The sequence below is a fragment of the Apaloderma vittatum genome, unplaced genomic scaffold, assembly GCF_000703405.1.
Source record: "Apaloderma vittatum isolate BGI_N311 unplaced genomic scaffold, ASM70340v1 scaffold3509, whole genome shotgun sequence".
NCBI lineage: Eukaryota > Metazoa > Chordata > Aves > Trogoniformes > Trogonidae > Apaloderma > Apaloderma vittatum.
Genome location: NW_009734468.1, coordinates 17,550 through 41,708, shown reverse-complemented (window position 1 = coordinate 41,708; position 24,159 = coordinate 17,550). Strand labels below are relative to the sequence as shown.

The 24,159-nt window shown below is 43.1% G+C and overlaps 1 protein-coding gene across 1 annotated transcript in view; it reads left to right on the top strand.

The window, feature by feature from the left end:
* The window catches only part of PRKCQ (protein kinase C, theta), a 42,774-nt gene that overhangs the window by 4,997 nt on the left and 13,618 nt on the right, over positions 1 to 24,159 (top strand). The window contains exons 3-13 of the mRNA XM_009876268.1: positions 1,896 to 2,095; positions 4,182 to 4,242; positions 5,961 to 6,123; positions 6,729 to 6,760; positions 6,853 to 6,942; positions 7,588 to 7,596; positions 7,969 to 8,085; positions 8,785 to 8,894; positions 10,539 to 10,662; positions 12,331 to 12,506; positions 15,090 to 15,263. Of these exons, the coding sequence (XP_009874570.1) occupies positions 1,896 to 2,095; positions 4,182 to 4,242; positions 5,961 to 6,123; positions 6,729 to 6,760; positions 6,853 to 6,942; positions 7,588 to 7,596; positions 7,969 to 8,085; positions 8,785 to 8,894; positions 10,539 to 10,662; positions 12,331 to 12,506; positions 15,090 to 15,263 (1,256 nt within the window). The remainder of the gene's footprint in view (positions 1 to 1,895; positions 2,096 to 4,181; positions 4,243 to 5,960; positions 6,124 to 6,728; positions 6,761 to 6,852; positions 6,943 to 7,587; positions 7,597 to 7,968; positions 8,086 to 8,784; positions 8,895 to 10,538; positions 10,663 to 12,330; positions 12,507 to 15,089; positions 15,264 to 24,159) is intronic.

Genomic DNA, 24,159 nt, shown 5'->3' with positions numbered 1-24,159 from the left:
AAGAGTGTGTTGACTACATATCTACAAACTTGATAGGAATGCATTAAGCCTGACTACAATCGGCTCAGTGTATGATCACTTAAATCTGCATATGTGAAAAGTCAACCCCACTTAACTGTTAGAGACAGGTTCACATCAGTTGGAGGTGCTCTAAGCTTTGGGGGAACTGGATTTTAACCTAAGATTTAGCTGCACAACCACTTGTCACACAAAGCAGGATAGAGGTGAGAAGTGATTTTATGCTGCAGGAATAATGTCTGTGCAGGTTTGCAACGCAGACCAGTGCCAGCGGTCAGAGCAGACCTCAGCTTAAATTTAATTTATGCCATCAAACGAAGTGCAAAACTACATTGTGAGAGCCAGGAGTTGGGTCATGAAGTGAAATTTCATCGATATTGGTTGCAAGATCCTACATTCCTCTCTTCAGGAAGCTACTTTCTCAACCTAAACCTACCTAGTGAGTATAGTTGACATAGTGGCTCTGTCAGTCACTCCAGTGTATGGGTTGGTGAAAGGAGATTTCTGCCCTGATATTTGTTCTCTCCCCAATAAACATTCTCTCATTTCCTGAGATGAGTATTACACAACTGTTCCCGTTTTATTCCTTCTCTCCTGCCTCCAGTAACCTTGGAGCTTGTTTACTGGTTTTAATCCATCCTGCAGGTGTGGTGCAAGTCTCAGAAATCCCAGAGTTCCTGCCTGTGGAAATCACAGCTGAGTAAAGGGAAGAAACCTGAATTAGCCCTCCCATCTATGGAAATATTTTCTCCAGCACATGTCACGTTCCAGGCTATTGGCTGCATGTGCTTTTCCAGCTGGGTGGGAAAGGCTGGGATAATTGGATGTAGGAGCAGGGTCTTTAGGAGACAGGAGTCACAGGGCTGTTGCTCACATAACTGCTTTCTATTCTCATATGTCTCCAGCTCTGGCATTGGATGGGTTGAAAATTTGCAGAGTGTAACTGCAAAATATAATAAATAAATTAAATAATAAATAAAAATAGCATTAATTAAGTGTACAAGCCTTTTACAGGACTATATGAGACAAAACGGGCTGTATGAAGTAAGAAAAGCTGGCTGACACTCTTTTCAGAGAGAACTAACTAGAGATAACTTTCTGCAAGCTAGTGCTAAACCTTGGAGACACACATCATTTTATACCCAACACCATTTTAATATGTGTCTGCTGTGAAAAAAGAGAAATGAATGCATGAGGAGGAGGTGCAGGATAAGTTTGCTAGGTTGAAAGCTCTGCCTCATTGTGGATGTGGTTGCAGGTCTGCAAGGCAGTTCAGGTATTAACAACCCTGAGTCAGCTGAGATGTAGCAACTGAATAGACATGCCTTCCAGCTGAACCTTTATCACCAAGTGCATCCCATTTTTGGCCGGATTGAAGAAAAACTGTTTCGTTTTGCACTGTCATGGGGCAGATCATAAATGTAGCTCGTTATCTGTGATGAGATTTAATTGACTGGATGCGAGTATCTGTGGTGTTGGAGTCTACATATGTGATCTACTCAACAGAGTTAATGGAGTCAAAGGTGGAAATGATCTTTTCCAAGGTAGGTGTTTGTATTTGGTCAAATGAACAATACCCAAGCTCCATTGATTTATATTCATTATATTCTCTTCATTGGCTCTGAACAAAGCTGATTCTGAGACAGCTCAGATATGGGCATACGCATTGTAGACACCTAAAGTCAAGTGACACAAACCTGTCCCACATTTCACTCCACATAGTAGACTCCTAAAACACTCTAACACGATTTGTTCATGGCAGGTGAGACACCTGAAAAGTGGGTAAATAACACAGATCTGTCTCAGGGGTGTAGAGTGACAGTCTTAGTGGAGATGAGAAGAAAATCCAGTCAACCCAAATCACTTCTTGTTGACAGAAAATGGCCAAGTGTACGTGCAGAAGAAGCCAACCATGTACCCACCCTGGAACAGCACGTTCGATGCCCATATCAACAATGGCAGGGTCATGCACATCGTTGTCAAGGACAAAAGTGCCGAAATGGTTTCAGAGACCACAGTGGAACTCAAGGTGCTGGCGGAGAGGTGCAGAAAGAGCAATGGGAAGACAGAGATGTGGGTGAGCATCGTTAGCTCCTCTTGGAAGCTGTGATGGGGTGCTGCTGTGGGGTAGGGGGATGCCTTGTGTCCATGCCAGCCTGTGACTGGAACCAGCAGAGCAGTAGGAGCTGCCGTGCAAGGGATAATGTTCTGAGTCTACTTAGGTATGACTTGAAGGAAACACTTCCATGCATTTAAAAATAAAAATTAAAAAAAGACCTTGGCACATTTACAGTAGCTGCTGCTGTTATATTGAAACATATACCCTCCAGTAGCTAGGATTCAGCTTCAGGTGAGCTGTGCCCACATGTTAATCTTTGCTTAGGAAACTCATTGGGGAAAAATAGTAATATGAGTGGTTAAATGTGAGTTATTTTATGTGCATGGGAGAAACAGCTTTAAAAATTTAATTGACTGATTCACAGCTGCCTGTCTTCAGAATTATGTCAAAGGAACTCCTTTAAAATCACTGGAGGTATAGTGGAGTAAATTTGAAGTAACAGTCTTCATGAGGATGCTAAATGTAAAGGTTATGTTCTCCAGTAGTCCAAGCAAGAAAGTTCTTGATAATACTCTTTAACATTCAGTAGTCATACCATGAATAAGGTGGAAAGACATTTGGAGAAGAAACTGATTTCTTGGAATAATTTTCATTTGTTTGTTTTATTTCTCATGGCAGTTTTCGGGCTAGGCTGCTTGGGTTAAGCAGAGAGTAAAAAATTCAGAAAAGCCTTAGTAACTTAACAGGCCTAAAGGCAAGATTTGGTAGAGATTTGCACATTTAACACAGACCTTGAAAATAATTTATATACTTAGAGATGGGACTGAAAGCCAAAAGGCTGTGCCATAGGCTGGGGTATTGTTGGCTTCCTGCAAGAGTAATAAACTTGAGGCCAAGTGGAGTTGGGAGACCCTGGTCCTGTTGTATCCCAGCCTGGTAGCAGCTCCTGAGATCTTCTCTCCACTCACTCCTCAATATAAGTCACGACCTAAGGGAAGGTGGTCCCAAATATCCCATCCTATAAGAGTCATGAGAGGAGAGAACAACACTTTTCTTACTTTTCTGTGCAAGGACACTGTTTCACCAGAAGGCAGAGGTAACCTTGCTCAGGCTGTGCTGGAAGTGGATGGGGAAGACACTGTTGTGGTGCTTAGGCTGAAGAGATCCTTCAGTGCAGGTCTTCTTATTCCTATGCAGGTGGATCCAGATTTGCAAAGGCACATATGGGCAGAGGTTCAGAGAGGTGGGAAACTCCAGGTCCAATGGGAAGGCTCAAAAAATTGCTTGAGAAAGCTTGTAGCATATTAACTGTGGTAGAATCTAGACTTGCAGAACCAAGCTTCTAAGAAGTTTCAGTTTCTTAGAATCATAGAATAATAAAATGGTTTGAGTTGAAAGAGATTATAAAGATTTCCTAACTCCAGCCCCTCTGCCATGGGCAAGGACACCTTCCACCAGACCAGGTTGCTCAAAGCCCCGTCCAGCCTGGCCTTAAACACTTCCAGGGATGAAACACCCACAACTTCTCTGGGCAACCTGTACCAAAGTCTCATCATCCTCACAGTGAAGACTTTCTTACTTATATCTAGTCTAAACTTACTTTTTCAGTTTAAAATCATTACCCCTCATCCTATTAACACATGCCCTTGTAAAGTCCCAATTAAGCTTTCCTGAGTTCCCAGTTTAAATACTGGAAACCCACTGTAAAGTCTCCCTGGAGCCTTCTCTTCTCCTGCCTAAACAGTCTCAACTCTCTCAGCCTAAGTTGGCTGGAATTTTTAGAGGTGCTCTCACTTCCCCTTGCAAGATCCACCGAGAAAGACAAGTTCTCTCTACAGATAATGCTGATCCTCTTCTATCATGCCTCTCCAAGTGTTTGATAAGAGGTGATCTAGCCTCCTCTGTCTATAATTGCTCCTACCCTGCCTTGCTGTGCCACGTGGATGTGAGCAACCCAAAAATTAGTATTCTTTGGCACTCATCAATTCTCACTGGGAAAATGAGATAGCTTGAGCCAACTGAAATGATTGTTGCTACTTTGAATGACTGTTTAATGATTGCACTGTTTGATTTTTTTTTCTCGCTTTTCACTTATCTCAACCAGCTAGAACTGAAACCTCAAGGGCGAATGTTGATGAACGCAAGATACTTCCTGGAAATAAGTGGCAAGTGATTTTGTTTGTTAATTGATAGATGGGATTTCTGGTCAAGTGGGGCAGACATGGTGTCTTCATCGAAAGCAGTGTCTGTGTTACTACTAATTTATTCATAGGAAATATCCTGACAGCTTTAAATGGACACTTCAGAAAAGCAATTTTTACTGTATGGCAGGGATAAAGACTGACTGTTTTTCTGCAATTTGCGAGGCAGATTTTTGGCCAGTTTAACACACTAAAACGGTAGATTTTCTCATTATGCTAAGTAAGACAGAGTAGGCTACCTATAAGGAGCAGGCTACCTTGAAATCGTTCTGCTTGTATGCTTGCAAGTAACGTGTGCCGTGGTGTGGGTTAAAATGCAAATATAAAGGTTGGGATACAATTTATGGTTGACAACACCTAAGTATGTGTGCTAGTTGAGCTTTTAAGATCCAGAGCAACCTAGGAAAAGCAAGAAAAGAACCTAGAAGGTGATTCATCTTATCAAATGCAGGTTTCTGATGCAAGGTGAGCTGACTCATTCACTGGGCTCCATTGCCTGGTCCAGATAGACCTTCAGGGAAGTGGCAGCAGCTTAGTCACCCCGGGCAGGGGACACACTGTCATTTATGTGTCTTTATTGGGAATGAAATCCCACCTGAAGAGTTTGATGTTCATGTGAAATGCATACTACTTTGTTGAAGAAAGTGGAATGCCATCCGAATGCTCAGTCTTATGTGTTTGATGCCAAAGTTCTTGCTGCCTTCCACAGACGTGGGGTGACGCCGTAAGGTGTAGCTATCTAGAAAGATTTTCCATTTATAGAAACAATTAAGTACTGAAAGTAGCTAATAGCATGGCCATGTTGATGTTTTCTTCATCTATTCCTACTTTTAGCACAGAATAGAGTGTTGCCATCTCCTTGTATAAGATAGCAGATAGGCCAAAGCATAGAAAACCAAGTTGTGTTTGTATTACAAAAAGCAAGATCAGCACCAGCTCACACAGGGAGCCAGTTTCCACAGAATACCTACGTAACTTGCTGTGTAATGCACGATTAAAACAAAACAGAGATTCAGAGTGAGATATGGTGTGCATACCTAAATCTGTTGGCACAAGCAAGTATATAAGTATATGCATGTTTATTTAGAATTAGGTTTTTGGCTACTCTAAAAAGTTTAAATGTGAACTGTGAATAATGGCGTGGGCAGAGTAAAGCAGCAAAACAGTTGTCAGCATGGAAAAATAGCAAGAAAAATACCAACCTATGAACATACCTACGTGCTTACTCACACATACATGCACTCATAAAGGATTAAGTTAAATATCCACTTATACGTGTGTGTGTGTGTGTGTATACTTGTGGGTTGGTATGCATATATAGATAATGATTAGGTTTTTATAATTTCATTTTTTAGGACATGATTCTGCAGTTAAAAATTTATGTGTAACTGCAAATTATCTCTCCTTGTTTCAGGTCTACCTTTCAAAGCAGCGGTATGAATACTCAAGGGAGCCCAGAGGCCCAAGTTTAAAGTCATTTTAGTGTCTTTGTAGGAATGGTAGATAAATAACCATCCAAACAAGCCTTGTATGGATTTCAGAAAATGCTATTTCTTAAAAATATTCATTTCCATGAACAAATTGTTTGCTTTAGTCACTTGGTACTTCGGCAGCTGCATTTTCTCAAGGTGCCTGATCAAGACTGTGTACCCTGATAAATCTTTAGTTTCCTTTCCCCACAGATGCGAAGGACTTGTCTGACTGTGAGACTGAAGGCTTTTTCTCCTTGCACCAGCGCAGGGGAGCCATCAAACAGGCCAAAATCCACAATGTCAAGTGTCATGAGTTCACAGCCACCTTCTTTCCACAACCCACCTTTTGCTCCGTCTGTCATGAGTTTGTATGGTAAATTAAAATAGATTTACGCATTCTCCCCTTTTAACCCCAGGGACCAGCTCTTGTGTAGACGTGGCACTTAGGGTCAAGGTTTAGTGATGGACTTGACAGTGTTTGATTTATGGTTGGACTTAATAATCTGAAAGGTCTTTTCCAGCCTAAATTATTTTATGATCCTCTGGTCAACATCTGTGCTCCTGTTGTTAGTAAAAGGCAACAGGACTAGACCTTCGGCACCTTACTTGGAGAGTTATTGCATCACTTCAGGGATGTGGTTTGCAGTTCTAATTCCAACTGTGAGAATTGCCTTCATTTTCTGGTTTATATTTTATAAATATTTTTGGTTTTGGCCAAATGCACAGATGTGTCTCATCGTCTCAGCTTGCTTTTTGAATATTGTGAAATTCAGAATGTGAATATGTGCTGAAAAGGCTGTGGAAGTCGCAGAGAACCACTTGGCAGTTAGACTGAATAAAGATACTTAGATCAGAGAAGCTCTATAAAGACTGATAAAAAGCAAAGCTTTTTTACTCTGTTTCTTCCATAAACGTTGCTCTCCTTTCTTCAGTCAAGAATTTCAGAAAATTCAGAATTCATTTCTCTGTTTATTTCAGGGGTCTGAATAAACAAGGCTACCAATGCAGACGTAAGAAATTTTTTTATTTTGCTAATATCATTATCTATGTGATCCTTCCTAAGGATTTTTTTACTTACATCATGACACTCTTGCTCTTTCAGAATGCAATGCTGCCATCCATAAGAAGTGCATTGACAAAGTAATAGCCAAGTGTACAGGGTCAGCAATCAATAGCAGAGAAACCATGGTACGTATTATTATTTGTCTGCTTTTAAAAAACTTGGGCGTCTTTCAGATGTTTCCTGTATTGCTGTAAAACAACTTTTAATGAAACAATAGCCACTACTGAACCAAAGGCTGTGTGATCTGATCTATGCCACTTGTTTTTCACATTCCCAGTGGTTTCATTACCTCTTACTTCTGATTTATTCAAATGCAGCTGCTGAATAAGCAGTTGCTGAATCAGGACTGACATTTTTCTAACTTATGAACTACAGCTCAGAGAGAAGTCGTGGACATGAGGTGGAGATTTTCTGGAGGAAATTCTTCACTACGTGATGTTACAAAGGACACCACACTGAATTTTCAGAACAGTACTTCACCACCCCACTCTGTGTTACCCAAGATTTCCAAACAGTCAGTGGAAGATCTAGCATCTCCAGTATTTTATTATTCTCATATCAGTTTATAATAAACCTTATTTTTTGGTGGGCAAGTGTCAAATTTAAACTCTTGATAAGACTGTTCCTTTTATATAATTCTGTCCCATGGTTTCTGTTTGCTTCCACTCCCACCCCAGCTCCTGTTTCCCTTCTACTGTCTTTAGATCTCACCTGTCTTCTGACATCTCCAGGGTAGATGTATCCAACTTTGTCATCACCTCTGACTCCCTAAAGACAAAAAGAAGAAAAACAGGCACTTCCAAAAGAGTGCTTCGTAATAACAAATGTAGATGACCATTTCAAGATGGGATTAATAATTTTTGTAATTATTCCCTTTTTTGAGCATTAAGGAAGTACCTGAGAAGCAAGTTATTTTGGTATAGACAAATCAAACCCAGGGATTAAATTGCCCATTTCCGAACAAACTGTACGGGTATTACGTATAGCTCTGTATATCTGAAGGATGGATATAGACAGTTTCTTCCTGGCAGTCGCACTCAAGGGCAAAGGGGCAGTAGACATCCCAACTTCTATGGTGCAAGCTTGGGGACTGTTGGTTTTTCATGCAGAGCTGAGGTGGAGAGGAGTGAGTTGCCAGCATGACTTTTCTCTTGTGGTTCAAGATCGACATGCCTCACCGCTTCAAAGTCTACAACTACAAAAGCCCGACTTTCTGCGAGCACTGTGGCACCCTCCTCTGGGGCCTCGCACGGCAAGGGCTGAAGTGTGATGGTGAGTCCCTGAGGCACGTGGCACGAACTGAGCATGGGAGTGGGCCATTGTCTTCAGTGGGTTACAAATATGAGAAGCTGAATCTCATTTATCACATTTCTCTACAAGTCCTGTATGAGATGACATCTGGGGTGCTGAGATGGTCAAGAGGACCATCCTTCAAGGAAGATTATCCTTCAAGGAAGATGACAACTGTCGGTATACAGAAAGATATGTGATCTACGAGGCTGTGGAGTCGCTTCCCAGAAAGCAAAAGATGTCTCAGTAACACTGCTGATCTTCCAAAATCTCTCCTAGTATGAGCTTACATGCTCTGTTTCCACTACGAGAGAGATCCAATGCACTTCCATCTTCATAATACTCTACCAACAGGGAGATCTTGTTCTATGATTACAGTTTATCTCAGAGCTGATAGACTGTAGAGTTTTGGTACCTTGTACCTGCAAAGGTTGATGGATGTGGAAATGGGACCTTTTGCCCAGAATAAGATACACAAAAACTTTGTCGCCATAGAGAACCAAAAAAAATGACCTGAGTGCCACCTCATGAGATTCAAGTGGTGCTCAGGATTTGAGCTGTTTACGTGGCTGATGTCTACCCTTAGCCGACAGCAGAACATGTTACTACCCAACCTGATGTCAGACCCTTTATAGCCTAGCCATCCTTTGTTGTCCTGATTCCTGTTGTTCTTTCTTTCAGCATGTGGCATGAATGTCCATCACAAATGCCAGACAAAAGTAGCAAACCTTTGTGGAGTTAACCAGAAACTAATGGCTGAAGCTCTGGCAATGATAGAGAGCACCCAGCAGGTAAAGACTTTAAGCACTGAGTGACCTGGAGAAAGGAGGGCTAACTGTTTAGTGTTTGTTTCAGTGCAAGAAATAAGGACGTAGTGGAGCACTATGAGTAGCGAGTACAAAGTAAAGACTAGGGAATGGATCCTTCTTAGAGCAGGTAGTTAAGCTCATGTCAGCACTTTGTGGAGTTTTCATGGGTTCAGGTGACAACCTCCAGCGTTCGCAGAAGAGATATCCATTTAGGAATAATAGAATTATTAATTCTGTTAATAGAAAAGCACTGCCTTTGAATCAGAAAAACTCTGAGCCACATATCTCTGGATATAGGGAGAATATCCTGAGCAGATGACTTGGTGTGCCTGCACTCTTCTTATATCTTTGCCTGATGTCTGCTTGACCCTCACTGTAGACATTACATGACCTAGATGGACTTTTGCTCTGGTTCATTGCAGCTGTAGTTATACTATGTTTGTAACTGAGATTATACAACAGGGTCCAAGGCAGAGTAAGTGGAATTTGGTTTGGGGACTTCTGTTGCTCCACACTTGTGACTTAACACTTTGTCCTGGGACTCTCTAATCTGTTTGGATTTTAATACCCCAGAGCATGGACTTTCATGAAGAGACCTGGGCCTTGGCGAAAAGATGTAGATACTACTGTCATATAACCAACACTGTATAAACACAGAAAATTTAATCTAATAAAAGAAAAAAAAGCTTGGTGCAAACCCAAAACAGTAAAAGAATTTAGAGATTCTCGTTCAAATTTAGGATTGTTAGGCTACCTCTTGGCTCTTGAGTAACCTCAGAGAAGGACAAAATCTGTAGGTACGTACTCCTTGATATTTAGGTTACTCAGCTATCCCAAGGCAATACCGTCATCCATACAGCAGGTGTTTTTCCATCTATACCTTCCTGAAGGGCTGTCTACCAGGTTTAGCTCAACATAATTCTCACCTTTATGCGACAGGTAACATTGCTAAACCTCTAAAGAGGAGCTTGTTCTGCTCTTGCTCCTCTGTTTCCTACCCGATATCTCTCTACAGCTCCTTGCACTATATACTTGGAGTCACCTTTGAGAGGTGAAGAAGGCAAACATTAGATACTTTCCCCAAAACACTCTTCCAACCTCCAGAAATTTAGGCTTTGGGCACTTCTTGAGCCTTAATGTTTAGTAGCCCACAGAGAATTTATCTTTCCTACTTTTGTCTCATCACCCTCGAATCAAGACAAACTCTTACCTTCTGTAACATCTTGGTGCAAGTTCTTCAGAGTAACAGCCAGAGAGTGTACAGGAATGAGGCTGCAGCATGTCCCAGACTCCTAATATTTTTTCCAAATTCTCTTTAAAGAGGATGATTGGGAAGGAAGTTGTTAGTTAAAATGTTCTTTGTGTGGATAGCCAAGGACTTCGACCCCTGTGCAAAACAGGGGATCTCTGTATTGGCATTACAAAGACCTGTTACCACCTACACACATGCCACAGAAGGCTGAGCGTTCCTCTAGGTTACCAAACTCCTAAATATTAGGTACAGAGATTCTCTTCTCATAATCAAAGGTCTCTTCTAACCTTGGTTTCTGTGACAGTCACACAGTGTCCATAAGCTCAGAATACAACATTTGGCTCAAAAATAATTTGCTGCTTTCTGTAATGCAGGCTCGCTGTCAACGTGACACTGAACAGATCTCCAGGGATGGACCTCTTGAAATTGGCTTCCCAGTTCCTGTGAAGGAGGTAACACCACTTCAGGCATTGCCAACATCTACAACAGGAAAAAAAGGTAGTTTGCCCTAATGATATGAGACAGCAGGCTTTGTTAATGTTTTCGGTTGTGCATGGTTAGGTGGAGGTGACCAGGATGAGGAATTTATTGGTCATGGAATCTTTCATGCCTCTTTCCAGCCTAGAGCAACACATACCCTTTCTCATCCTGGGATATCAACAGCTCTTCCTGGCCATGTCACTTGGGAATGGCAGATACTCTAGATCTCAACCTGGTTCCTTTTCTGTCTATAACCTTGAACTTCCCCAAACGATCCCAGGCTCTGGTGATGTGAGATAGAACCACTCATTCAGCTAACCCCTAAACTCTCCTTCTGACCCCTACTTGAGCACACCATATGCCTCCACTTGCAGTAATGTGTTTATTCCCTTCTTGGGACTCATAGACTGAAAAATCTGAGAAATATAAAGATAAACCAAGCTCTAAACTGAAGATTAGGGATTCTTCTGATCACCATGGCTAATTCTTTTCCTGCTTTCATATTTTTGGATACTGGTTGATATCCAGTACTTTTGAAAAACATTGAGAGATCCCCACTTCATTCACCCAGGAGCTGATCCAGTTGTCACAGCCCTCTGTGCTACAAGAGTAGACATTTAGGAGGGTGAATGAGAGAATAATATTAATTATAGACCTTGGATAAAACTACTGGGAGTTCAATGGCCTAAACCAAAAAAATACAGTCTCCAGGGAGATCCTTCTTGTGTGTGCTTTGTGCTCGAGCTCCCACAAGCTTTAAAATGCATCTACCAGAAAGAGGAGGGGGAAAAGAAGAGTACAAGTGTGTCAATATTTAAACCTAGCAAGAACTGGGACAGTGGGTCCTCCGCTTCAACCCTAACTAAAGGTCAAGCTGAGACCTCAGGCCCCACCATCACCTAATTTCTCAATGCAAGTTAATATTGCCCTGTGCAGAGATAATATCTTGGACACTGGACCTAGAGCAAAGTGTCAGAAATCAATGGTTAAAGAATAGCAGAGCCACATTATCCCAGTGCTCTGGGTTGGATGCGGTGCAGCACCAGGCTATTGAGCCTCAAAGGTAACATCTGAGCTAAGGGGACAGTGCCCTTCAGCCCCCAAGGGGAGATCAATAAGGTCCCCATCTGTTCTTTCTTTTCTACAAGTAGAGCTGGCTATGCTGATGAGAATAAGCAAAGCCCCAAGTGATTTTAAATCTGATTTACCTGAGGGTCGGCTGGAATGCTTCATAAGAGTTTCACATCTGGAGTAGGGACCCAGTCTGAAAATGCTGTCCGATCTTTTCACATGCTAACTTTGCCTAAAGTCTTGAAAAGGCCTCCGAAAAATGGGATATAATAACAGTAAACAGCAAGAAGGAAGAAAGAACACAGGTGGCCAGAAACAAGGGGTTTTGGTTGTGTTATGGTTGTGGTTTTGGTTGCCATAAAACAAAAAGACAGATGAAGAAGTTTGTAAAGTGAGAGTAGTGTCACTGAAGAAGGTGGAGTTACACTGCAGTAAAATTTCCTCCAGGCATAAAGAAATGTGGAAGCAGAGCCCATCTGCTTAGTAGATGTGGCCACCACATTTACATTTATTTGAAATACCCTTTTAAAACCCTAAACACAAACCCTGTAAGTGTTCTGAGGATTTTCTGCTCATTTCCAGGGGTTTATCTGAATGTTTTGATGTGTGTTGCAGAGCCACAGGGCATCTCCTGGGAGACTCCAGTGGAGGGCACAGTGAAGGAGGAGCCTCTAATAGAGTCAAACTTGGGAGAACACTGCCAGGAGCAGGAAGAGCACCAAGTGCAGCTAAAACTAACCATCGAAGACTTTGTCCTCCACAAGATGCTGGGGAAAGGAAGTTTTGGCAAGGTAAGGCTTATTATGCCACTAAGTAACATATGGTTTGAAGGCCACTTAAGAAGAAACATGTCCAAGCCCTCAAAGAAATCTTTAAGGGGGCTGGTTAGCTCAGTCAGTTGAGCCCGACGCTCATAAAGCCAAGGTCACGGGTTTGATTCCCGATTGGTCCCCATATGTTTCCTGATCTAGTCGAGAGGTGACATCCCCGGCGACAGGGAGGCTGGATTAAAATGATCTCTAAGGTCCCTTGCAGCCTAGGCCATTCTATGATTCTGATATGGTCGAGTCTTGAACCCAGACTTCTCCTTGCCTAAGACAAAGATCTTCTTTTCCCTTCCCTCTGCCACCGTAGTTTGCTGTGTCGTGAACGCTCATGACGGGAGAGGAGGGCAGCCAAGTGAAGCTGCAACCTCCCCTTCTGTGCAGCTTGATGGAGCCTGGACATCCAGAGAGACCTGGTGGGAAAAAGATCTCTGTGCTGTTCCCCTTCATGGAGCTTCTGCTGCCAATTTACCTGAGCAAGCTCAGAGGGAGGCGGAAGCATTAGCTGGAAAATTGAGTGTGGATCACCTCCCCTCTCCAGAGCAGCAGGTCTCCAGCTGGGAACGCTAACTGTTCTTTCCCAGCTCTGATCCGTGCTGGAGCAGAAAGCAAATTTTTGCAACAGCCAAGAATTTGTGCTTTTGAAACAAGAACCACCTGTTTTCAGAGCATTCATTAATCTTGATGAATTGTGGATTGTTCCTCGTTCTCACAGATGTCCCCTGGAAGGGGACTTGTGTTAATCAGTGCCAACGTAAAGCTGCATGAAGCAATTTTAGAAGAACTTACCATTGTATTTTCACAGCCAATAAGGAGAACAAGTATCATTATGTAATATATTGTCCAAATCCCACATCATTCCAAGGTGGAAACTGTGCTTTAAAGAAGGGCTGCTTTTTGCCTGCTAAGTGAGCTGAAGCAATTGCTGCAGCCAACTCTTAAACTGGTGAAATATTTGATGTGTTGGCTTTCCATACTTGAAAATATTTGGCATGTCTAGAGTTCCCATGGGAAGCAGAGCTGAAACATCTGAGTTAGAGTTAAAATACCCCAAAATCCATAGTCCAGACTAACCTGGACTCAAGAGCATAAACGTCATAGAAATATTTATGTTGGAAGGAAGGGACCCCTAGAGGTCATCTGATCCAACCTGCTGCTCAAGCCAGATGAGGTTGCCTGGATGTTTGTCTAGTCAAGTCCTGAACACCTCCATTAAAGCAGATTCTGTCCCTTGCTTCAGCCTCTGTGCTAGCACGGACTCTCCAAGCCTGCAAGCATCTGCACCTCTCTGCAGTGCACAAAGTGGGTGTGGAGACGATGGGCTATTTCATGCCCTTCTGCAACAAACCTCACCCACAAGTTTCCTGAGTAGGTGTTGCTCCTGGTGCCCTTATTTGCTTGGAGGAAGATTCACTTCCCCATAGAGGAGATGGGGTGTGCAAATCTCAGTGCCTGAGGGGTCTCTCCAGCTCTGCATGGACCTAGGAGGTTGAGGTCCAGACCCATGAGGTCTAGCATTGCCTACCTGCATCTTGGATGTCACAGCACGAGTCACAAATGTACTGCATTCCCCTGCTTCCCCAGGAGAGCAATGCCCTGCACAAAAACGAGGGTAAAAAGGGTGCCTGCAGCATCAGCAGTGTTCGCATTTCTGGTCATTCACTGCAAAGACAGAGGGAGGCTCTGGGCTCTACTCTCTGTCTAGTGCTACAAAGTGAAATTCAGCAGTGGCCAAAAGGGTAAATAAAACTTTTGTCAGGGCTAAAACATGTCTGAGCTTACTCAGTAAATAGTGCCTGACAGAGAACTTCAAAGACCTCTTTGATGAATCTTGGGTATTTATTCAATCTATGGGAAACGGTGTCGAGAGGCCGTTAGCAGAAAGATCAGGATTGGCATTACCTTCCAGTGGAGGCTTCTTTGCTCTGTTTCTCTAGAAAACCTGTCTCTGCTGTTCCTTATTTGCCTGGAAAAATAGATCTGGGATGTGTTTTGCTACTCTTAGAGAAGAAGCCCTGCAGAAGCACAGGGGTCCCAGCCTGTTTGCTCAGACCTCCTGCTGCCTGGGAGGAAAGGGAGAAAGTCACATCTGACACAGACCAGCCTAACTGCTGGTAGCCATGAGTTTACACCTGCGGAGGACCTGGTGCAGGGCATTTGCATTTCACATGTTGACAAAGCAATATTCTATGTTTTGTTATTTGAAGGCAGAAAACAGGAAATGTATCTCAAGAGCTTTGCATAAAGGTGGTTTCTGTTATCAGAAGTGTTTGGCTGTCTGACTTGTCCTGTCCCTACGGGCATGTAGCCCCTGCTCTTGTGATCACCAAGACCTTCTGATGCTCCCCTGGGGCTCAGCTTCATAAAACTATTCTTGGTGTGGGGAACAAACTCAAAAGTCTACAAAGTCTTCATGGCAGAACTGGGCCTTAAACATCAGCTTTTTTTAAGGTTTACAGAAGTGAATTCCCCAGAGCTCAGCTCCCATCCCTACATGGCTGCACTGCCAGCTCTGAGAGAAGAGCATTGCTCTTTCTGTTTCCACTCTAGGTGTTCCTTGCCGAACTGAAGAGCACAGACCAGTATTTCGCTGTGAAAGCCCTGAAGAAGGATGTGGTGTTGATGGATGATGACGTTGAATGTACGATGGTGGAGAAGAGGGTCCTCTCCTTAGCTTGGGAGCACCCGTTCTTGACTCATGTCTTCTGTACGTTCCAGACCAAGGTAAGACAAGGATCTATCTCCTTCCTCCATGGGCTGAGGATGCTTTGCTGAATACTTGGTGAAGGGCTTAAGTCTGCCAGATGTTAAGGAAAAGCTGGGACGTGAGGTGGTGCTAAGGGAAGGGATCTTCAGGTTAGCTGCTTGGGAGGTGGCTCCAGAAATTTCATCTGCCTTCAGAAATTTTGTCTGCCTTCTCCACATTAACTTGGATGTGGGGTGAGGCATTTGAGGATTAGAGCATCCAAGACTGATTGAGGTGTCTATGCAGAGATCCATCACTAAAATCTGTGTCCTGGTACATTAGGCCGAGGATGTACAAAGGCCACATTCCCAGCTAGGGTACAGGTGCCCCCACACCTGTTGTCTGAACCTCTTGAACCATGAAGCAGCGTGCTGCAGTGACTAGCCTGGATCAGAGATAACTCAAGAAACTGTGATTATGGAAAATAAACCCGCTGCCATGCACTCTGGGAATCTTCTTTGCCCCCCATTAAAGTTAAATTGCATCAGACTCTTCCTAATTGTAGGAAGGATGACTGGTGGTCAAGTCTGCAGTTCAGAGGAGCAGCACAAAGCATCTTCACCCAAAATCCTGTCTAGTTCTCCAAAACGTAATCGAAGTGACTTTTAAATGTGTATATATTGTGTAATATAACCCCTGTGGTATATCCCAGTTGCCCATGGGATGCGACACCTGTTTAAAGACAGACTAAATTTATAACAGGGAATGTCTGGGAACTGCCAGTGATGATGTGACACTGAGCCCAATATTGCCACAGCTCTACGTGTCAATAAAACACAAACTGATTATCTTTCCAGAGCCTTTTCTACAGGCACAACCAGTCTTCTCAGCAGTAAAATAGACACAAGGCATAGAAAAAAATGATAGAAGGAAATCTGATAGATTGTCTTGCCCGACCAGCCTGCTCAAACCGCTCCTGAGAGATACTTGCTATCCCCGAGCTCCAATTCAGAGCAACATCATTCTCTCAAGGCTCCATGTTCAGGATTTTGTTAGGATGCTCCCAGTGTCTGCTCAGTCCCAGGATTTAGTGACATAAAACATTGCTCGGTGCCAGGTTAGGACCTGCTCAGCAAGAGGCTCGTTATTTCTGCAGGGTCAGGAGAAACAAATATAACCCCTGTGGTATATCCCAGTTGCCCATGGGATGCGGCACCTGTTTAAAGACAGACTAAATTTATAACAGGGAATGTCTGGGAACTGCCAGTGATGATGTGACACTGAGCCCAAGAACTGCCAGTGATGATGTGACACTGAGCCCAAGCATTCACATTTAACCCCTTCAGGACTGTCAGTGTAGACAACATGAAGCGGGAAAGGATCCTTGCCTAGAGAGGAAAGGAATTAATTCATTCGGGTGTTGAGAGGGGCTAGATTTCAGGGGGAAACATATATGACTGAACTCCAAAAGCAAATAAAACCAAGACTTAATTAAAAAGACAAAATATTTGTAGTGGACACAGATTTACGAGGGATTTTATACTTCAGGAAGGGCTGCTTGTGCTGCCTGTAATTCCAAGTGCCCAAGGGGATGTAGACTGATGCCAGTGCATGACTTGCGTGCAGCATCAGAATCATCTTGTCTGTGGTCCAGATTGGTCCAACCCTGGTCTGGAAGCTAGAGGACAGATTTGGGATGGATGGAGAAGTGGCAGCCTGCAACTCTGGTTCCAGGCAGTTCATGCATGCAAGTGTCTGCTTCCCTCATGAGACCACAGCAAAGAGATGAGAGACCAAACGGAGTCATGCCAGAAACCAGATAGGATTTACTGACCATTTAGGGGGCACTCTGTGCTTCCAGCTGTGGCTGAGGCAAGAAAAATCTACAAGCATGGAAAAGCTATGAGTGCCTGCTAAATTCAGAGCAGCGTCACAGTATTGCCCTCTTGGCGTATAGAAAAACTCTCCATCTCATCCCAAGTCAACACTGTCTCTTTAAAGTTATTTGATCTCTCCATGTTAACCTCAAGCTAGAGGAGCTGGAATGTGGCTTCCCAGGCCAAAGCGCCACTCTTGGACTGTGATTGATTTCTAGCTGATGGTTTTCTCCTCTGACCTTTGCCAGCCAAGCAGCCATCACTCAGCATGTGAAAGTCATTCAGAGCAGGAGAGCTGTGTCAAGCCATGGACAGTTTTTCATGGCTCAAAGGACAGCACGGTTCAGTCATAATATCTTTTGGAGCAATCATTTTAGAAGCCAGAGCACTGCTGTGTAGACCCTCTGTGGACTTTAATATTGAAAACTTGCATTTTCAGTTGAAATATTGAGGGTTTTTTAAGGTTTCACTGGATAGATAAGTAGTTTCAAGCAGAAACGCATGCGCCAATGCTGTTCTGAATCTCTAATGCTTTGACTCTCAAGGTTTCTGAGCAGCTTCAGGTGCTGAGCACCTCTGCAAAAGTCATTAAAAACAGGAATATTCCTACACTGAAACAAGAACTTTGGTGGTTCCCATGTCTCCAGAGGGGGAAAGAAAGTTATATAATCTGGTGACAGTTCTCTGAACTCTGGGATGAGTTTCTTCCTGGCCTCAACCCAGGTATCAATGAATGCCAAAATATATAAAGCTTGACAGCCCTTCAGAGAGTTTTTTGTAAGCACCAGGCACCTAATGCTCCTCTTTATTCCTGCAGAGTCTGAGCGATCTGTGCTTTTGAAACTCAGAATATTTGTCATGTTTTGCTACATGAGAACAGATGCAAATGCACGGGACTTTTTTCCCTATCTGTTTTTTGAACTTGACTGGTTTATTTTACTGCAGTCATCTTTGCATCCAGATATTCTGCTGACATAATTATATGGTGTGAATTTTAACAACACACTCGGCTATTCGGTTGTATTAGATTTAAAGGGACACCGTTATGTTAAAGAGCAGGAAAAACATGTTTACGATTCTTTGACATCCCAAAATTAGCAATGCCAAACCAGTGACTGGCATCCCAGTGCCCATGTTTTATTCTTCTTTTTGCATTTCACTGATCTTCTGAGATAAAAATAGGCTTTCCCTTTTTGAAAGTCATTTTTGCTTTTAACTGTTTCTTTACTCCATTGACCAAGTTTTTATTCACTCCCTTTACCAAAATGCAAATTAAATCTTGAGGCATTTTGGCTTGCAGCACAGAATAGGAACACAGATGACTATCTCAACCCAAAAGAGAAGTAATCTCTATGGCAATGTAAAAGCAAATGTTACGGAAATGTTCATTTTCTGATATGCTAACATATTATAGCTTTTCAAAGTCCTACTGGTGAGCCACTTTCACATGCTCTGTTGCTTTAATGTGCTTAATACTGACTTTAATATCTCTGACACTGGTAGGAAAGAGAAAAGGATCTTAAATAAGGACTGTGATTCTAATTTAAAAATTTTTAGGCTCTGAAGTGTTTTCTTTTAGTTTCTTTTCAGGGGATTTTCTCATTAAAATATCCCCTTGGAGGATGTTGCAATTCCTGCTAAATATCCCAAGGGCAATTTCGGTTTTCTTCTATCTTTGTCTTGCCATTAGAGGGACAAGGCTGAATTCTTTGACCTCAGTCCAAGCGTGTAGGCTGGCACATGTGCATTTCACACCCATTTGTTGTTCAGCCTGGCTCTAGCACAGCCCTGGATCAGGTTCACACGCCATCCCCAGGCAATGTAGTTCCTCTCTGACCACACCGTGGCTGCAAGATGCTGATATATCACAGGAGAAACCATCTGGCAGGGTGGTGAGGTTGCAAACCTTGCCTTCCAGCACCAGTTGACCACAGAATCACAGCAAAAAACTGGACGATCTAAACAAAAGACCGTGTGCTGGTCACAAAACGAGGTGTCCTGTGAGGTCAGACCAGAGGTCCTTCTAGCCAGCAACCTAGTTTTGGAATTAACCAAGAAAGAAGGTTAAGGAAGAGCACAGAGCAACATAGTGATTTTTCCCTTCTACAAACCTTCTACAAATCTTCCTTTTCCCTTGTATAAACCATCCCATGTCTTGGCTATTTGGGAGACACAATCTTGAAGCTACAATGTTTCTACGTCTCCATCCTCCTAGTACTTTTGGGGGGATACATCATCTGAGAAGCATCTGATTCAAGGCTCATGGCCAAATTTGAAGCAGCTGGTGGAAAAGTTGGGGAAGAATCGAAAAGGTTAGGGAGGCTTCGAGTAGTTTGCCTCTTGCAAGAAGCAAGGCAGAAAACCTAAAAAAGACTCATCCAATCCTGGGCAAAATTTCAACGTGGTTCAGTAGAAATAGCAGCATTTCAGCAGAGCTTTGGGATTCCAGCAAGGCTCTGCCAGAGAAAGTGTGAGCAGCTGTAACTAAAATATCAAAAATGTGGAGACTTTACAGGACACTTCTAGGTGGTGTCAGCCCATGTGGTGTGAACAGCTGGGGGGTACTGGCAAGGAAAGGAGAGACCAGCTCGCAAGCATCGTTTTTTTAAGTGATAGATGACTGACATACTCATACACGTATTCTCATTGCCTTCCTGTTGTCCATCTCTGAGGAAAATCAACCCAAAATGCATTCAGCTCTGCCTGAGATTTCTAAAAGTCTGCAGTGTAGCTGTTCTTTGTCCTGCAAAAAAAAAAGTTGACTTGTTGAAATAAAAAATTACTTTTTTCCCCTGTTTTTCCAGCTGAAAAAATATCTATGTTTCATCAGTTTGACTACTTTTTGTTTAGTTTTTAGTCTTGTGGGGGTTTTTTTTATCTCCAAATATTCACAGAAGTTTTTTTCTAGCCTTGAGAGGATGTGGCTCTTCCCAAGATCCCACCCAATACTGATAGGGAAAGTCACTTTCTCTTGCAGGACAGGGCTCATACAGTAACTCGATTTACCTCTGTGAGTGGTGCACTCTGCCTGCTCTGAGCTGTGAGAAAAGAGTTACAAGATCTCAGAACTCAGACAAAATGAGCTATTGCCAGCTGTGTCTTCACCTTTACATACACATATCTGTTTTCACCTGTGTGTCTAAGTATATTCATATGCTTTGTAGCAAGTGGACGGGCACACAAAGCTAAGAATCCCAAATGGGCAGTTTAACATGCATCAATAACGCTGACATTGTAATGATTAGACCAGGGGCTGGGCTAAATTATGTGACAGCTGTAAGAAATGTTGCCCTCTCCAGAAGACAGACTGATATTGCACAATAGGGGGGAAAAAAGTCTTTAAACCAGAGAAGAAAATTAAACCTGGAGTTGCTTTAACTTCTAACTAATGGGGTTTGCTCATCCCCAGATGGTGTGAATGCAATGTTAATACCTCCTATGGTCACCTACTAGCAAGGGGTGACCCTGCATTAGCTGTTCCTCACAGGAGTAGACATGGTGAGGAGGTGGTGTAGTGGAGAAGACTGAGAGGCATTTGACTCCCATCTATACCATGAAATAAAATAAATGAGCAGCCAGACTGGGCTGGGCTGGGCTGAGCTGCATGAAACTGTGAGGCAAGAGTCAGTTGCAGGAATGGCAACGGTGTCAAACCTTTCCCTTGGCAAGGGCCACCTTAATTCAATGGGCACACAGCAGGGTTACGTCACCTCATCTGCACTGAGGAGCCTTCTCCGTGTGGAATCATTTATTAGGGTAACTGCTCTAAATAAGTATGAAGCAGCACTGTCCTGCAGCATTAATTACTGATATTCATTCACCTGGGAGCCCTGGGAAGAAGAATTTTAGCTCTTCAGTAAACGATGTTAAATTGTGTATTTGTATGTATGCAAGTGCTTCCAAATGCAAAGAAAACAAAATCTGAAAATCTCTGCAGAAAAGTGCTCTGAAGGGCTTCCAGCTGGTTTGAGGGTTTTAAGAGCCTGTTGTAGAATGTACCTTCAAAAGACCAATTTAGATGCTGCCTCCTTTATACTCATTGTTTAGAAAGTAAAAAGCAGCTCTGATAGTGACTATTCATTCTCACAGCAGTTGCTGCAGAACAGAAGCAGGTTGGTTTAACTCCATCCTGCCATGTCCTGGAGAGACAGAGGGAGTAGGTGGTTTTGCTGAGGGGAGCTCAGCTCCAGAAAGGCACTGAGGGGCTGATGGAGCAAGAAAGGGGGTTCCTGCAGTAATTGAGTCTTTCAGTACCGTGCAGGATTGAGTCGACTAGGGAATTATGTTCCTTTGTGTGCAGGATGCACACCTGTATGTGTGCTGTACAACATCGTGTTGTATGGTTCTGCCTGCTCTAGGAGGAGCGTTTCATGCTCCCGTTGAGGAGTTTGTTCCCTCTGCTGCCATGGAGAAGTCTCCTGGAAGATAATCTAGAAGCAGGGAATGGCTGATATATGGATGACCTCAGGACAAATAGTGCCAACTACCCTGGGGCAGTGTCCATCGCTGAGTGCAGGAAGTGCCTTTGCAGTCCTCCTTCAGCTCTGCGCTTGTAAAAGATGGCCCCAAATTCTCCCATGAGACTAGACTTGTTCCGTTCTGTCCTGTGAGTCTGGAACCGTGACCAGAAGTTTGGCATAATTGCGGATGCTCTCATGAGTGGTCAGCAAGTCATCTGTCATCTGTCTGCAAGGCAGGCAGGTAGGACTAAAGCAAAGGTCTCTTTCCAAGCCTTGCTCAGAGCTCTGTAGGTCTCAGCACTGAGGAACAATGTTCTGGTTTGTGTGCATTGCAGGGAATGAGGGAATACTCCCAGCTGCTACGTCATGAGAAATTCCCCCTTCACCTGCTGTCACCTGCTGCAGGTGCTGACAGATTTCAAAGCCTGGTAACTGCAGGCAGAAGCCATCAGATAACTTTCCCAGGGCAAGAGAAAGTGTAGATCGGAGCCTGTCTGCAAACATGTCCTCCATGCTGCTCTAACCCTTGAACTTCCAGCACACTGCTGAATTTTTGATGGTTTCAAGCTTGGGTTTTGCTTCTTCCCATTTTTTAACATGTACTACAGCTCTGTAGACCTCAGGCTTAGGATGCCGTCTCCCATATGCTTGATTATATCTTGCTACTCATAATGATGTCCTTAGAGTCGATCTCAAACAATTTTTCTCCATGGGCCATTCCAGACAAATTGGCCTTGATAAGAAACAAGGGAAACTTCTAAGTCTTAGAGCAGAAAAGTCAGAGTGAATGCTGTCTTTCTTTTCCACAGTCTTTATGTACCACTTCGTAGCACCCGGCAGACCATAAACTTCAGTATGCTTAAGTCAGGTTTGTAGTCTTCAGCTTCATATCTTTAGGCAGTTGAACAACAGAGTTCATACAGTCATCTTTGGATGCCAATTTATCTGAGAGGTTGTTCACTTTTTCTTTCCTCAGATGGCAGAAGGATGCCGCCAAAGCCTCCAGTTTCTGGTTAGTCAGTTAAACAGATGGTTGCACAAATCCTTAAGCAGGAAGATCACAACTGCTTGTTCCACTGAATAAACATGGACTTCAAGTTGTGCTTAAAGATATCTGATAAGGTGTAGCCAAAATCAATGGATTTTCCAGGGAAACCCAGGGATTTTCTCCTTGCCAGTCTGTGGAAGCTGAATCTGACCCATCTGAAGACCCATGAGGTTTCTTCTGTCCCAGGGTGATACATGTGGCTGCTGGTCTGTTGGTGGCTGAACCTCATCACTGCCCTGCGTACCTTCAAAAAGAGCATCTGTTCAAGGGTTTTCCTGAACAGACTCCTGAGCTAACACCACTTCCAATATTTATCCATTTCTGTACTAAATTCCCCATCTCTATTTGGCCTTCTCACTTGCTTAAACTGACTTATGGGCACAGACCTGTACAGATGCAAGACCTTCAGACTAAAAACCTGCACCCAGTTTGTTTACTGGCAAAATTTGTATTCTTTCCCTGGGAGGCCAGATCTGGCCCTATGCTTGTTGCATGACAGTTGGGGTTTCCAGCCAGACATCCATTTAAGTAAGAGTACTGTAATTAAAAGGATCTGGCTAAAGAAATTGCACAAATTAGACCAGACAGATGTTATTTGAGAGGAACAAACACTGGTGTGCTGCTTTTTTTTTTTTAAGGAGCCAACTCTTGGCTTGCTGCCAGGTATGCTTACATTAGATCTTACGGATAAAAATTCTCCTTTAGAGTGAAACTTCCTTTAGAATGAGAGCTCTATTTCCCCCAAAAAGCAATTGTGATGGGCAATATAAAACAAAGGGAATATATTCATAAACTTTAGCATAGCCTGGAGATGACTAACTTCAGATGTGTACATAAGAGAGAGGCTTTTGTGGGGAAAAGAAAATACTCTGCATCCATTTTAATTTATCCACACATTTATGCACAAAACCTGAGATTCCCAAAACAGAAGTTTGAACTGGGAGCATAATTCATTGCACAAATACTTTTCTTCCAGAATAAGACACCCCTCCTGCTTTGTAGGAACAATTTAATAAAATCATTTATGTTTCAAAAGACCTACAAAATCATCGAGTTCAACCATCAACGCAGCAATGCCAAGCTCACCACCAAACCACGTCCCTAACATGGGAGGGATTGGTCACAATCAGCTTCCAGCTTCTCTGGGGGCCTGGTGGTTAAGTTATGGCTCATGAAGAAAGATCAATGTGGTGTACATCGAGGACTGAGAAGGAAGTTTTGATGATCTGTTCAATTCCTTATTCATCGAAAAGATTCCCTCCATCCTTCCTATGTACAGGAGGAGGGTTTTCCACTGCCCTGGTAGAACAGATGTTGATTAAATGTCATTGAGGACAAGAACTGGATCTTTTTCCAGTCTGACATGCAAGCACTCGATGGGCATCCAGAAATAGGATTAATTCTTGAATTTTCCCGCTATCAAGTTACGTCCTGCCTTATTTAATAGAGCAGCTTCCAGGCTTAAAAACAAGTGTGTGTTTAAAACAGGTTGCAGCATCTGGCCAGTGTCTCTGATCACCTGAAAAGGTCAGAGCTGTGTTCCTCTGCA